We start from the raw sequence: 16,768 nt of genomic DNA, 5'->3' as shown, positions 1-16,768 counted from the left end.
CTTAAGACATTGCATGAAGATACACACACACTGCACATATTAGCAGACTATTGGATTTGGGAGAGGACAAATCAAAGGTGTCAAGCATTCATTGAGTCTTTACTGGCACAAGGGAAAGACGACATCCACCAAGTCTTTGATAACAGCCACCAGGCTCAAACTAAAGTAAGCAGAACAGCCAAGAACACAAAGGCTTGGCTGAGCACATCACTGACCATAAAAAGTAGCTTTCAGGTAAATCTAGATTCAGTGCTGCCTCTCCCAGCTGGTATTCCCACAAATGCTTGCTCAGCATTCCCCCTCCCTGATGTACATCAACCTACCTCCCAATCTCCTTATTTCCTCCTGCTTTTCCCTATGCCTCATAAGCACTAATCCACCAGCCTGCATTTACTACCTTCTTGAAAACACAGTAAAATCATCTTGAGAGTTTTCAAAATGTTTAGATGGCTAGATCGACCACCCAAAGATTTTATTCCACAGGAGAAGGGGCTGGAGGAAGAGGTGCTGGTGTCGACTTTTTAGAAAGCTCCGCATGATACTGCCCTATGCAGAGCTGGGCAGTACTCTCACAGCTTCACAACGATCCAGCACAAGGTTAGATTTCCCTTCATGACCACCTTTCTGTCCTCTGGACAGCTCAAACCCGTTATGAAAAAAACCTGCTGCTATTTCTAAGTGCTCTTTCTGGCATCTTGCTTTAGCTCAATAGATTGCAGCAAGGGGCTATTTTGAAATTTGGCAATGTCTAGAGACATTTTGGTTTGCCAAAACTGGAAGTATGCTACTGGCATCTAGAGTGGAGAAGTGAGGGATGCCGCTAAACATCCTGCAACTCCCAGAGAAGCTTCTCACAACAAAGAATTTTCCAATCCAAAATGGCAATATTTCTGAAGTTGAGAAAGTGCTTTGCCTGCACTTATCTTTCCTCTTCCTTAATCACTCCACTCACCAACTCATTCAACAAGTATTTCTATTCCTCCCAATTCATCCTCCCAGCCCCAGCTGCCTCCCTAACCATCTCTTATTCCAGTTCCAATCACCTGCTTAAACCAACCTCTCCCCAAGTTCTCATTCTCTCCTGGGCATGTTCCTCTTCAGCCCCTTCTTTCTACTCATCTTTTGTAAAGCTAAAATACACAATGATGGCTCTAACAGCTGGGCCTCACTGCCTCTCTTCCTTCTCTATGGCTAAACCCCCCACCCAATTCTGTGGCCAATCAGGGGCCTCTGCATCACACAGGCAGTGTGTCTCTCCAAAATCTAAACTGTACTTGTCATCTCTCACCAATCCTACTTCCCACCCTTTCTATTACCTCCCTTCTGCTGCACCTGCCTGCTCCTTCTTAGATGCTTGCAAAGGCATTCCAGTAACCTAACTGGCACCACTTTTTCCCACCCGGCCCTGTGTGTGACCAGACATTTTATTCTCAAAGACATCATAATGCTCTCACAAACCCTCAGTGTCATTCAATCTAAGAACAAGGGAACTTCCATTTTCTGCTTTTCCAAACCAGTTGTGAGAAATTTGGGGAAGGATGGGGAAGTAAACGGATCCCTTACAAATATATGCCATCCAGTTCACAAGGCCTCTTGGTGCAATTCAACAACCCTATAATTTATTGCTACTCTGCCTTCACATTCCCCACAGGGCTTGCTCCAAACCTCACCTCTGCCTTTCACATCATGATGTTCCTTAGTCTGCTACAGGGAACTGGGCCATTCACCTTGAGAATTAACAACTACAGACACGCATATCCAGTCTGATAAAGTTTGAACTCCGTCTGTAGGTGCTCTCAAGTCCATCCACAAGCTGCACCCCTACCGCTTCCATCCCCTGCTTCATCTCCCTGTTCTCCCCCACTGGCCGGTCCACCTGACACTTCATTGCCCCCTCACAGACACCCTTCTATTCTCGCCACTGTGCCAGGACCATTTCTTCCTCCTGGAATTCCCTTTCCTTGAGTCTCCAGTTGTAGAAGTCTTACCTACCATACACTAGCCCTTAATATCTTATGCACTCAGCCTATGAAGATGTAACTTATAGCTTCTGCCAAATCTCCTTATCCCTGCTTCTCCTGAAGTTACCATTCTACATCATGCATGCTGTATCTAACACATATCATTTATTCTCCTTGTCAGAGGTCAAGTTTGCTTACACTATTCAACTCTGCTTCTTATACCTTGCATTACACACATGTAGATATACACATACATGTATGTATATATACATCTTTGCAATATATTGTAACATATATCAAATATACATAATCTCTTCAAATGTTCTGCAAATTCAAAATAACTGAATTAAAATTATTGATAAGGTAATAGACAAAAAAAAAAAGGAAAAAGTCATAAGGATTTTCACCCAACTGCCATGGATAGGGTAAGAAATTTGTGAATCTCAAGTTTTTGGAGTATTTTTGAGTATATGAGTATTTTTCTGGTGAGAAAGTTGTAGCTTTTATTAATAGATTCTCAAAAGCAGCCATGACACACACAAAAGTTGGAGACGACTGCTCTGGAGATACAAGATATAAAGACAGAAATCACTTCATTATTAATATTCACAGCTAACAGATCCTTTGGAATATGCAGATGATGTTGTATCAGCTGTATTAAGTAAAGCTAGATAATACAACTTTAAAATATAGAAATTGACACTTTTTAAAAATGGACCATCATGGCTCAGATTACATCAACATTTATTTTTCACCAACACAACTGATTTTATTTATATTAAGCCTAAATGTGATCTCAAAGCACATAAGGAACAGAGAACAATAAAACATTTTAGGTTCCTATCACATTGAGTAGTATGGCTAGTAAACAAATAAATAATAAGGATCAGGTTGCAATTTAAACCAACTTTCACTTATTACAACCACTAGACATGAGATCAGTGTATGATAGAAACACAGCCAGCATTCCTTTCAGTTAACTCACATCTAGTTGACCAAAGGGAAGATACATACACTTTATTTAGCACATGTGACTACGCTATTTATGGATAGACATTGCACACATCCTACTTGATGAAACTGACTTAGTAATTACTTAATTTCTTCTCACTGTTCATTCATTCATTCATTCATCCATCCATTCGTTTTAATCATAGCAGCACTGCAGGTTAGGAACCAACTCCTGGTTGATTCCTGGAGCTGTTCTGGGCCTTCTCCATCTCCCAACACCTCAAGGCCAGGCCCTGGGCACACAGCACATGACTGGTAACAGGCCCATCCACTGCAGACTTCAAACTACATCAGGAAGACGTTCAGAGAGACGTGCTTTGTAAATAAGACATTTTAATCTCACAAAATTACTTTTCAAATAAGAAGTTGACATTCCTCCTCTAAATTGAGATCACTGCCTCTGTCAATAAATTTGCTAACATCTCTCATCCATGTTTTTCTATTAAAGTTCAAAATGTAACACTTTTATTCACGTTATAAAAGATTAAATTAAAAGATGGGCCTATCAGGAGCCAACATGCCACAGAACTCTTTTGTGTGTGAAGTCTACATCAAACTGCCATCTAAATCTTAAAAAAAAAGAACCCAAACCTCATTGGTATATTTCTCTCAATTATAAGGACTCGCTACGATTTTAGGCCAACTTGACAGTTAACAAAACCCTAGCATCAAAGCAGATGCAGTGACAGGCATCATCGCTACTTCATTCTGGGGGAAACCAACAGGCTTTCCTTCAGGATGAAAGTGAGAGAGAGAAGCACGTGAGGTCACCGTGTCACCAAGCACTGTTGCTACAAGATTTATAGATACTAAATGTAAACCGAACTTGCACCATTTGCCTGACATTGAGGGCACCTTTCTGGAACAAACACAAGCCTAGCCTGAGACACTACAAAACGGTGAACTGGGAAAGCACTGGCCTGCACATCTAAGAACCTGTGGGACCTCCCAGGAATGTTTTATAGAAGAGCAGAAATACGCTCCTAAGAAAACTCTTAATGAATTCACAGTCAACTTCACAGACTTCACTAGAATGTCCTTTAAAAAATACCCATCATTTTAAGTCGAGTAGTATTACTTGCTTTTGAATTGTTAGACATTCAGGGGCCAGCCACCCCCACCAGACTTCCAGTCCTATAGAGGAAGAGGGAAACTTTAATATCAGAAGTACAAAAGAAAAGCAAAACTTAGGCTCATGAATGCTACTGAACAGGCAGAATTTAACTACCATCCTTTGATCGAATGAAGTAGAAACATATGAAAGATGGATAAAAATGAAACCTCTGTTAAAAAAAAAAAATAATTCCTATTGCCCTGGCCAGTGTGGCTCAGTGGATTGAGTGCCAGCCTGGAAACTGAAAGGTCACTGGTTTGATTCCCAGTCAGGGCAAATGAGTGGATTGCAGATCAGGTCCCCAGCTAGGGGTGTGTGAGAGGCAACTGATTGATGTGTCTCTCACACATCAATGTTTCTCTCCCTTTCTTTCTCCGTCCCTCCCCCTCTCCCTAAAAATAAATAAATAAACAAACTTTTTAAAAATCCTGTTGAGAGAAGTACAAAATAATCCAACACATAGCTCCAACGTTTTAGAAAATCATAAGTTACAGCTTCACTACCATCAAATTTGTGAGCAAGCTTTACTTAAAAAGAAAGAAGGAACAAAGGGACCCAGGACTCTTCATGTACCACCTGTGTAATATCAAATTCACAACAGCTTCTAAAGCTTTCAAATATTTAGCTCGCTCACTGCTCCCAATACCTGTAGTTAAACACATTCACTGACCCAATCTGGTGGCTGCACCTCAGAGTAATCAAGCGGAACAAACAGGTAGCGCCTGGATACACCATATCCACTAGGATACGTGATCCTTATCTCACAACAAGATGGAAGTCAGAACCCCGTGTCTACAGGAGTGAATTATGGCCTCCAGGAGCACACTGCCTCCCACCACCCCAGGTGCCCTACAAAAGGAAGTGCTCCATGCCCAGGCAAATCAGCAGACCCCTTCTCCAGAGGCCAAGACCACAGCAGGCAGCACACCACCCAGCCAGCATGTTCTCTTCTCCCTGAAGCCTGTAGAAGCCCTCCCTGTTCTTTGTTTCCCAGTGCCATCAGAGACTGTCTTTTATAAAAGTAATACTCTGAGACATCAGCCTTGTGTATCTCCAATGGCTAGAAGCCCACATAGATAGCGTTCACGTGAGTCCCCTACCACTGGACATTTCAGACATAACATCGACTCTCTGTCATTTGACACACAGCTGTCAGTTAAGGGATTTGAAACACCTCCTTATTCTGTTGTGCGATTAGCATCACACAGATGCATACAAAGGCTTCTGTTAACAGGAGAGATTTGATCCCTCCATTCCAAACTAAGGCCCATTTGTTTTCAAAGAATGAAACTTTGTTGGGAGTTTTAAATGTGCTACTGTTTTAGAGTGTACCCATTGATTAGAAAACAAAAGTCAGTATGAGGACTCACCCCTCACCACCCAGCCTGCAAAGGCACACACTTAGGGTATGATGCTAGAAGGGTGAGTTTGGTTTTGGATGTAGGATGCAGACATTGCTCTGCACCCACTGCTTTTAAAAGAAAGTGCTTCTGCAGATGCCCTCTGCCAGGTGTTCTGCAGTTCCAAATATCCTTGGAAACATTACAACACATCATCTTCTTTGCAACATCAGCAACTGGACTTCACTTAATTTCCATGTTAAGGTTTGCGATTTTTGTGGCTGAAACACAACTCCAAGAAACTCAAGTACACCTCAAAAATAACAGCCAAGTATCTAAAAACTTGGCTCCCTTCAAAACAAGGCTCCCTTCATTAACTATGTATTAATAATACTGTTAAACATCTTTATGCATTACTATTTGTTAGATACCTGATTAATGGGTTGAGTCTCCATACTGAGTCTTAGCCTTTAAATATCATTTAGATAATAACATTATTAACTTTTAGACTGTATCATTACCCTAGAGAAAAACTTCACTGAAAGGTGTTTCTGAAGATACTAGTTCCATGGAAGAACTAGTCTATATTAATATTTTCTATATTAATAAGGGATTATAGAAAATTCCTTGGTTCCCTGTAAGCACTATATGCAGAGACAAATGAAATTAAGCAAGGTTTCCTGTAGTTTAGGACTTCCAGAAGCTGCTAATAGGTATTGTGACCCTTTGGGGGTAAGGTAGGAGAGGGAATAAAACCTGGGTCTCACACAACTTATTTAATTCCTAGCTTATATTTAGTAGGACATTTTACAGAACAGGCTTCCACAAAACACAGTTTTAGAATTTCCCACTTGAAGATAAAGCATGTTGACTGGTTTATCTATTTAAACTATTTGCCCCTAGTATTAAAAACCTTATTTATTTAGCCCCCCAAAAATGCTGGTGTGTGAAGAAAAGAAGTTTCTACAGGAAACTAGTTGTTGCCAACTAGGGCCACTGGTCAAATGATAGAAAAACACTCCTATAACTTCTCCTCCTCTTTGCTAGATGAACAGATCTGGAAGGGTAAACTATTAACAATTACAAAACTTTTCCAAGTATTGGAAGTAATACAACAATAAAGCCTTACATTTGTGAAGCTCTTTCATGTAAACTGTAAGTTATATTTTTCTCCCCAGATGCTCCTAAGTTTTCCGTGGGGTAAACAGGCCACGAATTATCTGCCCCATTTTTCAAATGAGGAAATGACACTCAGGAATATAAATGGCCTAAGCAAAGTCACAGTTCTTCACTTGTCCAGTGTAAAAGCACCGGACTGAGCATAGAAAAATATGCCTTCTCACTTAGTTCAGTTCTTCTTCAGCATATTCCCTCCTCTTTCCCTCTCTCTCCCCCAGGCACAGCAAGAAGCTGTTCCAGAGATTTAGACAGAGGGGCTAGGCTGGCAAACAGAGGCTGCTGAAAAAAACAATTCTGCTCCAGCATCCCCAGGCACAGAGGGTATAGAGGACTGAATCACTTTCAGGTTTTTCTATATCACTATTTATTAGAAAGACACAAATGCTGTGAAAAGACCATCCATTTCCCTTATCTAAACTTCTAAATAGGGACTTGGCTAGAAATCAGAAATAGGTGTACTTGGTCCTGAAAAAAAAGTTTTCTTTCACAATAAGCAAAATGCCCAATGAAGAAGTGAACTAATTATAGAGTTGAGTTGAAAAGTTTGTATACCATTAAACGAAGACCTATGTTCTGGCCCAGGAGTTCTCCAAGTCTTGTCTCTGACAAGAATCATCGGTGTCCCTGGGGGAACTCATTAGAAATGCAAATTCTAGGTCTAGGCCCTACCCTTCAACTACTGAAACAAAATTCTGGTGTGCACCCAATGATCTGGGTAGAAAAAGGCCTGATGGTGACTCTCATGCACACCCAAGTTCCAAAAGTGTTCTAGTATATTTAATGCATACTTTAAACAACCCATTTCTCAAGGTCTTTTCCAACAATAATAATTTTAAGTAGTAATTTCACCAATAGTGGTCTTGATGGACTTCAGATTTGGGACATGTTATGGGCAAATGACATTATTTTGCATTAGCCATTCATCAGAGATTTACTTCAAAAAGAACAGGTATTGAAAAAAACGTGAATACATTTCTTCTTCCCATGCAATCTTTCTTAAGTATACCTATGACAGTGTCCAAGCCATTACTGAGTGGTTATTTCTCAATAATTGGCCAGAAATGCAATGGAGCTATCTCTTTTTTCCCCACCCTTAAACAGAAACACGAGCTTTCACCAGCGATTACTTCTGTAGAGGAGAACTGCAGGACTGCTCTGCAGTGTCAGAGCACACTTCCGCAGCAAGGGGATTCTGCAAGGGGGAGTCTCTCCCTTTGGTCTCCAGTCCACACACCAGCAGCTCATAGCTGTGAAACCCAAGCCCACCTGGGCCAGTCAGATTTGGACAGGAGCCTGGCATCAACCTACCCCTCTCTTCCCCCGCCGCCAGTGTGTTTAGTCTTGTGTTGATTACTGCATCAACCAGGACTTAGTAGGTATCTACTACCTATGTAAGTAAAACAAATGTAAGCTACTTGACGTTGCTGTATGTTACTAATATATGGAAAGGATGCAGTGTAGCTCACTGGCACAAACTTAGTCTGCCTTAAAGCTGGACACACCTGGGTTTAAATACAAGCTCTCCCACTTACTAAGAGGGTGACTTAAGAAAGTTCCTTAAACTTCCAAAGCCTCCATTTCATCCTCAGTAAAATGGGAATATTAATATCTATTACCCATCTCATAGAATTCTTAGAAAGGAAACAGTGAAAACAACATGTTTAGCATCTAGCCCAGAAGAATAAATTGCAACAGTTTTCATTAAGTGTTTTACAAAGCTGTATTTTTAAAGTATGAAAAATTTTAAAAACATGAAATAAAAAAAGCTTTTTCCAAAATGCATATAAAAGTCAGTTTATGTGTAACTTTTCAAAAAGTGTTTTTAGATGGATCACAGTTAGCATGTGATCCACAAGTCATTTAAAATTTATTAGCATTTAAATTTATTAGCATTTAAAGTCACACTATTCCTACTCCAGGCTCCAGGTTGGAAAGAAAAAGTCTACAGCTTGCATGAGATGAAAAGGTACAACTATTTCTGTCAGTTACACCCATTGCCTGTTGTAGAGTTTAAGCACACAGAAATGGGGCGATAACACTGCTATCAAGAAGATGGACCAAGTAATGCCTTTAAATAGTAAGAACTTTCGAATCTAAACACACCTGAAATATTAAAAGAAGAGAAAGCACTTTATAAATTTCATTTTGCACCCTACCTGGACAGAGAAAACAAGATAATTGCCTTCATGGTTTTTAAATGTCTTTCAATATCTTGGGGGTTGGTAAGAACAAATGTTTCACACATGGTCATCTCCACCCTGTGAAATGAAGTAGGTGTAAATAGAATCTTGTTTCTATTGTTGTTATGGGGGGAAGTGGAGAATCCTAGATAAACATCTTATCTTGATGGTTTATGTATTTTATTATGTTGAAAATAAACAATTACCAAGTTTCTATGGGAAAGAAAGTGCACCAAAATTGGAAGAGATCATTATCTAGATGAGAAAGCAGGCTAGACTAGAAATATTTCTCCTTCACATGTGTTTGATTTCTTAAATTTGCATGTCTGTATAAAGCATGGAAATAGAATAATATCCATTATTAGCGATATTAGTTTCAAAGCTACTTTTGGAAAAATTACAATGAGCTGCTTGAAATTCTACTAAATAACAGAAATATACCCTTTAAAAATTTAGCCATTTGTAGTATATACAAATATTTAATGCAATGGATGCCATAATTTTAATATTTTTATATCCAGTATAAGTGTAGAAATGTTAAAAAATGTGCTTCTGTCTCAGATTTTATTTTTGGCAAGCATTCACATGCACAAATAAGACACAGACCCAGAAATAAAAACATCCTCTTTTAAGGAGTCCCTGGCTGCTATTCTGAAATTCTTGACTGGGCAAGGGGAGAATCTGACCCCAAAGTAAAGCAGTATCAGAGGGAAAAGGAGGTGGCAGTGCCTGTTCACATTTCTGGGCCATTGCCCACATGTGGGCTCCGTGCCAGAGATGGCGCTGGCATTCCACACAGGGGATGCTGCCCATTCGAGCCTTTATTTTATTTGAGAAAGACGAACAGCTCTACACAGATTAGCTCCTTGAAACTTCGGGTGTATGAGAATAAAGTGGCCAGTTGGTGGTTTGTGAACCAATAAAGAGAGCTAGTTGGATGTTGGGAGAAGTTTCTGCATCTTTCTTGCTAAACATTAGAGGAGAGTAGTGCTGAATTACAATAAAAGAGTAAATCTGTACACACACACACACATACATATAGATGCCAAAATATTGGGGTGTAAATGTAGAAAATGTCTAAAAAGAAGTTATTTTACATCTTAGCAAACTCTTAGCATATTTTATATCAGAAGTTTCTAAAATATTACATGGAAATTTTTAGTCTTCTCCAGGAATCAGACTAGTTAAGGACCTCAAGATTTTATTATTGATGATATTTGAATATAAAATATTTAATTCTCTGAGCAGGAGTGTTTCTGACAGGTAAAGTTCCACACTTTTGTAGAACTCTCAAACTTGTGAAAAGTATCCTTGGAAAAGCATAACATTCTACCTGCACCTTTCAAGGCTTTGCACAGAATGCTTTATTTTCTAAGAATTAATCAAAGAGCATTTAAGTATGAACACGCTATAAAATCGTGACTGACCACCATGAAGATACTCCATAATTATAATAAATTTCTTTTTATTTAGTCCATGTATGTATTCATGGCATCCTCTAATAAATGTGTACCCCTGAAAATGCTTAGTAACTGTACAGTGGGAAGCAACTGATCATTCTTAATTAAGCATCAAACGTGCTTCTTCACACAGCTGCACACACGTGTACTAACCTAATTGTTAGCTGCACCTGCTCCAAGGTAGCAATATTTCATAGAACACATGGCAAGAATGACATTTTCAAGTGTTCATCTGTTGAATGTAAATCTGTACTTTCTTTCAAGAGTTTAGACATCTTATGCTTTTTGCCACATAGGAGCCTAGTGTACAAAAATGTGGGCAATTTTGAATTTCTTTACTTGAAAACAAAGCTGCTTATGCCATCTAAAATAAGTCATATTCTTCCATATTATAACTGAGTGGTTTTTCACTGGGAAATATCTCAGTGATATTTTTCAACATTTATATAAAGAACTTTTTTATTCAACCAAACATTTTTAAAAGCTGAAAATCTTTCAGACTGCTGCAAGTTGTAAATAAGAAGTTAAAATGTTCTTATCCTGTACCTACTCTGTCCACCACCTCCAACGCCATGATGATTTTTGTTATTATCTGAAATCTTCCATGTCTGAGCATTAAGAATAGCAATGATAAAAAGAAAATTACCTTCTTGAGATTACGAGCTTAAACTCTTGATTCTGCATATGCAGCAAATTGGTTCCCAGAGATCACACCCCTTTTGGTAGGAATCACCCCAAAATCTTAAGTTGAAGTAACCATATAGTTCAAATACCTTGATTTATGATATACAGAAATACTTTTTCATGAGATGGAAGTTTTGTATTAAGTCTGTATGGTGTGAAATCCTAATTTCTTGTCTTGTAAAATGATGTCCTGTTATTTAAGAGAACAAATGTCTATCTACACCTATAGTCTGCCAAACATGAAGTGGAAAGCATATTGAATATAATTCAAAGCAAATATATAGAACTGTGACAGGTAACTTTTTCTAGAGGTTTCGTCTGTTCTTCACTTATTAAAGGGTCAAAACACTGTCTGCTCTGATAATAAGTGAAGAATGAGGTTCCCATTCCCACAACACAAAAGCTTCCTCATCTCCAGTGAAGATTTAGTTGCACATTTATGTTAATGTAAATATGCCTTCAAGTCAAATGAAAATATACCCTACTTACGGAATTGGAGGTAAATGTTTTCAGAAACTTAATAAAGTTACTTAGGAAAAACATTAATAAAATTTCTATCTTAGACTATCATTGTCTTCAATTAATTTTAATAAACTAAGAGTTTTCTGTACAACTACCAAAGACTACCCTCAAATGTAACAAGAACCCACACTACACACTTCAGAAGAAAACACAACTAAGGGAACTTTTGTGTCAATCATTGGTACATGAGTCAAACTTATTTTGGAAAACTGGCTACTTATAAAACAATTTTTAGTCATAATAGCTCAAAGATACAAAAAGTTTTTAAGGATCTATCAAGAGCAAAGGAAATATACACACCCACCTGATTTTTATTCAGTGCTTTGCAACTATTAATTTGCAAAAAACATATATTTTTATTTAAAATAAAACACTGTGTTTCTAAGAAGCAATAATTACCGGGAATCTCTCATGTCCTTTAAATGTGATCGCTCCACCCTATCAAATCAATGTGATATTCTGCATCCTGTTTTTTGTTTTTCATCTCAGTGAACATGGCTGCTAATTATATTATCCTGGTGACACATTAGTGAGAATGGGAAAAATTTCATGATTCTTAAAGAGCATAGAACATTCCCTGTGATTCAAATGTATATACTTGCTAAGATTGAGCACTCGTAATTTGTAGTGAATTCTATTTTGTTAGAGAATTTAGCTTAATTCAGAATTTCCATTTCATGAATGATGTAGCACCTCTGCAAAACACCAGTGCATGTATGTGTGCACATGAACACACACAGATGCGTACACATCATACACAGAAAGGTTCCGACTTATCCCATACTTTTATATTTAGCTTCCCTATTTGTATAGTTATGCTTTTCTAAAATAGTTTAAGTTCTTGAGGAGTTTGTGTTCACACAAAACACCATATAGAACTAATGCCTACATTTGTCATAATAAAGTCCTACTATGCTATGTGATTAAAGTTAAATCAAGTTTTTAAAACTGAAAATTAAAGAGAGCATAAGAATGACTTTACCCATGCACTCATTCTCATAGTTATATGCTTTTACACAATGAATAAGCAAATGTATTCTTTTCTGAATCGTATGTGAATATAAAATTGTTTTGAAAATGTTTATGCAATTTGGCATACTTGACCTGATGTAGTTTAACAAAGTAAGCTCTCTTATTATCCTGATTAGTTTTATCATTAAGAGTAAAAATCCTTTACTTCAAAGTTTAAATTAATATGTGGTAGGAAAAGATAAAATGATTTGCACATCATCAAGAAATACTACATTCTTAAAATTATATTTGTATGCCTACTTTTTCTTAAACCAAGTAATTCATTGTTAAAATATGCACATTATCAGATAACTTTCCAGAGAAAGAAAAATATCCTGAGATAATATACAAGAAAAAGAACTACTTCAGCTGAACACTAAATAAAACAACAACAGCAACCACCACTGATGACAACTGATAAACAAAGAACACTTAAGGAATTCTATCAGTTACAATGGCAAATCCCTGCTCCTTTGAACACTTTACTGATTGGGCTCTCAGAAATTTGCTTCAGTCTTGTAGTCCTTTTAGCCTTTATGAAACAGTTGCTGGAAACTTAAGTGGCTATTCAGATTAATATATACTTTCCAGGAAAAGCTATTTGATAACTGGGGTGAGCAAGCATCTTCTACCTCAAATTAACCATTTACAGTGGTATATCTTTAGGCTCTAAAGTATGTTCATCCCCTCTTTCCTTGCCCTTAGGGAATTTAAATTCAGATACATGACATTGTTCCAATATTAGCTCCTTACCTCTTTACAACTGAACAACATTCCTCAAAAAGTACATGTAATTCTCCATCCTATAGGATCAGCCAACAGTATCTATTTTGGGAGCAATTACATACATAATGTAACACAGAATATTTTCTCCTTAGAATTGTTTGTAATAATTGTGATTTGAAGGGCACTGGTTCAGTCTGTGGCAACAGTGTTGCTGAGTTCAGCTAAGGATTTCTCTTCAATCTACATACTTTGAAAACTCAATGTGGCTTCCAGGTGAGACCGCTGTAAGGGTACCATCTGCCCTACATAGTAGTTTGTTAGTGTTATACTTTTAAGACAATATATTCCATGAATAATAACACATGTCAATGAAGAAACAAAGATACTGCAAAGATTAGTATATGGAAGAAAAGTAAAAAATCCCACATTTCTTTTAACACCTGTATAGTAAATTATATGTGACGATCACGTTGTTACATTAATAGGAATGCAAAGCATAGAAGAACAAGAGCTAAATCTTGCGTTGCTTAAACAAATTAAAGACAAGTTTAACCCGCACCTGCCAAACTGTCTTCAGAGAGATAGAAATAGGTGGGGGTAAAAAGGCTCACCTCCCGTACTCCACAGTGCCTCTCCCTTAAATCATTTTAAAAACAGGCAATATATCTGTCACCTTTTCTCTTTTACTTTTTCTTCCATTCTAATCAATGGCAAACCCCTTACTGAATCCCCCTGCCCACTATCTCAAAGGCACATTACAGAATAAGAGGACCCAAGTGTCACTTACCAGTTGCATGCCACAGATAAAGATAAGCGTGCACCTGCCATTGCAATAACCCATGGTTTCCGAGACCCCTGCCACAGCCACACTGTCCCACGTCGGCCACCGTCGAGCCCCCACTTTATCCAATCAGATCGCCGGGAAGGACAGGAAAACCTGCCGAGGGCTCGGGGGCTCCGGGCTGCTGCTGCCAGCGTCCTGGGAAGTGACAGGCATTAGGACCTGCTGGCGCCGCGGCGGCAGCAGCTCCAGCCGCGCCCGCCACACATACCTTCACTAGCTGGCTGCACACGCCGCGCCGCGGGCAACGCCGCCCGTAGAGACGCGCCCGGGGCCCAGAGGGGCAGCAGCGGTAGCCTCGCAGCGCCGCCGCGCCCACGGGCATCTGGCCGCGAAGTTTCGCCCCCGCTGCTCCTCGCGCCGGCTCGCCCCACACCGCCCAACGCGCTCTAGCCACGAGCTCTCCGCCCGCCGGCTCTGGGGGCAGCTGCCCGCCTCCCTGCGCCGCTCGCCGCTCCTGTGCGCCGGGATCTGCGGGGCCAGGCGGGCGGGGGCGCGGCGCGGGCCGGGAGGGGGCGTCCGGGATCCGCGGTCCCGCGCGACGGCGGCGGCTGCTGAGCGCGGTGATGCGGGATCCGCGCCGCGTCTTGCAGCCGCGCGTCTCGCAGCGGCGCTGCCCCTCCCCTCGCCCAGATGTGTTAATCCTCCTACAACAAATTCTTCAACCTGCTCACCGCCACCCCCTCCCAAGACATCAACTTCTTCCAGCCTGGCCCGGCCTGCCACCGAGGGGGCTGTTGGCGGCAGCGTCTAGGCGAGGAGAGGCGCTGAAGCGGCGGCTGCAGTGGTGGTGGTGCTGGGGTCCGAGGGAGAAGAGTTCGAGCGGCATGTCCGTGACTTGCTGGGCTTGTGAAGGTCCTGCGCCCATGATCGAGCCTGGAGCACTATAAGCAAGAGAGCCGTGTGTGTGTGTTCGGGGCAGAAGGGACGAAAAGAAGGGTTAGCTAAGGGGGATGGGTGATGAAACGGGTGCAGCCGGAGCATCTCGACCGTCCGGAAAAACCTGCGTGGTGGAAAGTCGGAGCCCAGGAGGAGAAGGGGCCCGGTGGAGTCCGATGCACTGCAGCCGCGGAGCACCCAGCTCCCGAGGAACTGCAAGGGCCGGAGCCTAGAGTCACGAAGCAGACGCTGCTCAAGAAAAGAGAGCAGGTTGCTGCGGTAGTTGGTAGGGAAATTGGGAACCGGAGGGAGTGGGGATGCAATGAGTTACCGTTGCTGCCTCAAACTGTTGTTTTTACCCATGAAAGAAACGGAACAGAAACAAGTTTAGCACTCTAAATACTTCGGCCTTATGGACCGTCCTGGGTGGGTGAAGATTTCTGGAGGTCGATGCTGCAAACCCGGTTAATGAGCGCCAGCCAGAGCGGTGCAATGGGTTCCGGTAACCTGCAGAGACACGCTTCAGAGCCCGCTGCTGCCATCTGCGGGCCGAAATCTGAAAAGCGAAGCAGTTTCTCCCAGGTGGCGGCCTCTGGGGCCTAAGTATTCAGGATCAAAGAGTCTAGTTTTCTTTATAGCCACGGAAGGCTAGCGTTCCTAACTGTCCCAGGAAGCGAAGGCGTAGTATCTGCTAGAGTCGAGTCTTTGGAATGAGATGTGAGACTGATAAGAGAAAGGTTTAGGAAACTCCCACACCCCTTCAAGAGATTAAACAGATGAAAACACTTCAAGCAAAGAGCTTCGCTTAGCAAATGAGATTTGATCCAACTGAGAAAATGTCACTTGTGTAGGACATCAGGCTAGGAATCACAAATAAGGACCCCAAGTGATTACCTCCTTTGAATAAATATTATGGCGCATCAGAATAACCAAACACAAAGAAATTGAATAGGGCTTAGGGACCCCAGTCTCTAGGAACCCAGTACTGAATTTTCAAAAAATACCGTGTCAAGCACAGAGTTGAAAAGGAATTTGACTTGTTAAATTTATAGAATGCGGATATTTTAGTACTATACTGAGAATGCCTACTTTCAATTGTCCCATTTGTAAACGAGCTTTTGTCTGAAAAATCCCTTTCAATGTTTAATGAAATTACGAAAACCCAATACATGGGTTTTATCCACTGTGGGCCTGGCAGGTAATTGTTGCTCCACAACCCTTGATGAAACCGAAGGCAGAGGTATCTAGTGTCAAATATTTCTGTTAGTTATTCTGCCCTTACACATGTTAGCTGCCCAGGAGCTGCGGGAGGATGCAGGTATTTTGTATTGCCAAACAAAAAGAAAGCTCTAAATGGTTGCTGAACATTCAAGAAACTGCTGCCGTCTTGTGAAAAGCCTTCTCTTATTACCTTTGTAAATTCATAACTGCAACAATGCATTCATGTGGATCCATCATAATCCTGCAGTCGTTCCCCTGCTCCCAGTGAGAGCCTGAAGGGTCTCTAGGCTACACAGGTTCAAGGGAAGCGTAATGCTCTCTATAGCTGACTCTCAGTGCCCTGCCCTTAGTCCCTGGATACTACTTGCCTTTCAGTACATGCCCACATTTTTTCTGCAATGGCTTTGGACTGTCTATGAGCTTTTGCTAGCCACAAGAGCTACTTGACTCAAGAGTCAAGTTACAGCCCTAAGAACAACTCTCACCCCATAGTGGATGGGAGTTAGTGGATAAATAGCCCAGCTTCTCAACCCAGAGATGGGAACACCTGAGACATACTCTAATCTAAACCGTCAACTTCTCCACCAGAGGTGATCCCATCAAATCCACAGTTGCCCATAGTGGTAACCTGTTCATTCA

The 16,768-nt window shown here is 40.8% G+C and overlaps 1 protein-coding gene across 2 annotated transcripts in view; it reads right to left on the bottom strand.

Annotated features, from left to right (window-relative positions):
* The window catches only part of NKAIN2 (sodium/potassium transporting ATPase interacting 2), an 878,265-nt gene extending 861,734 nt beyond the window's left edge, over positions 1–16,531 (bottom strand). Inside the window, exons 1-2 of one of the 2 annotated variants that reach the window (XM_028511048.2) lie at positions 14,241–16,531; positions 13,976–14,167 (exon numbers count right to left, since the gene is read on the bottom strand). In XM_028511048.2, coding sequence (XP_028366849.1) covers positions 13,976–14,029 — 54 coding nt within the window. In that variant the 5' untranslated portion in view covers positions 14,030–14,167; positions 14,241–16,531. Of the gene's footprint in view, positions 1–13,975 lie in introns of both variants that reach the window. The other variant, XM_036024646.1, reaches the window with a different exon arrangement.
* Between the last annotated feature and the right edge of the window lie 237 nt (positions 16,532–16,768).

This window comes from Phyllostomus discolor, chromosome 4, assembly GCF_004126475.2.
Source record: "Phyllostomus discolor isolate MPI-MPIP mPhyDis1 chromosome 4, mPhyDis1.pri.v3, whole genome shotgun sequence".
NCBI classification, from domain to species: Eukaryota; Metazoa; Chordata; class Mammalia; order Chiroptera; family Phyllostomidae; genus Phyllostomus; species Phyllostomus discolor.
This window is presented reverse-complemented; position numbering and strand designations above follow the sequence as displayed.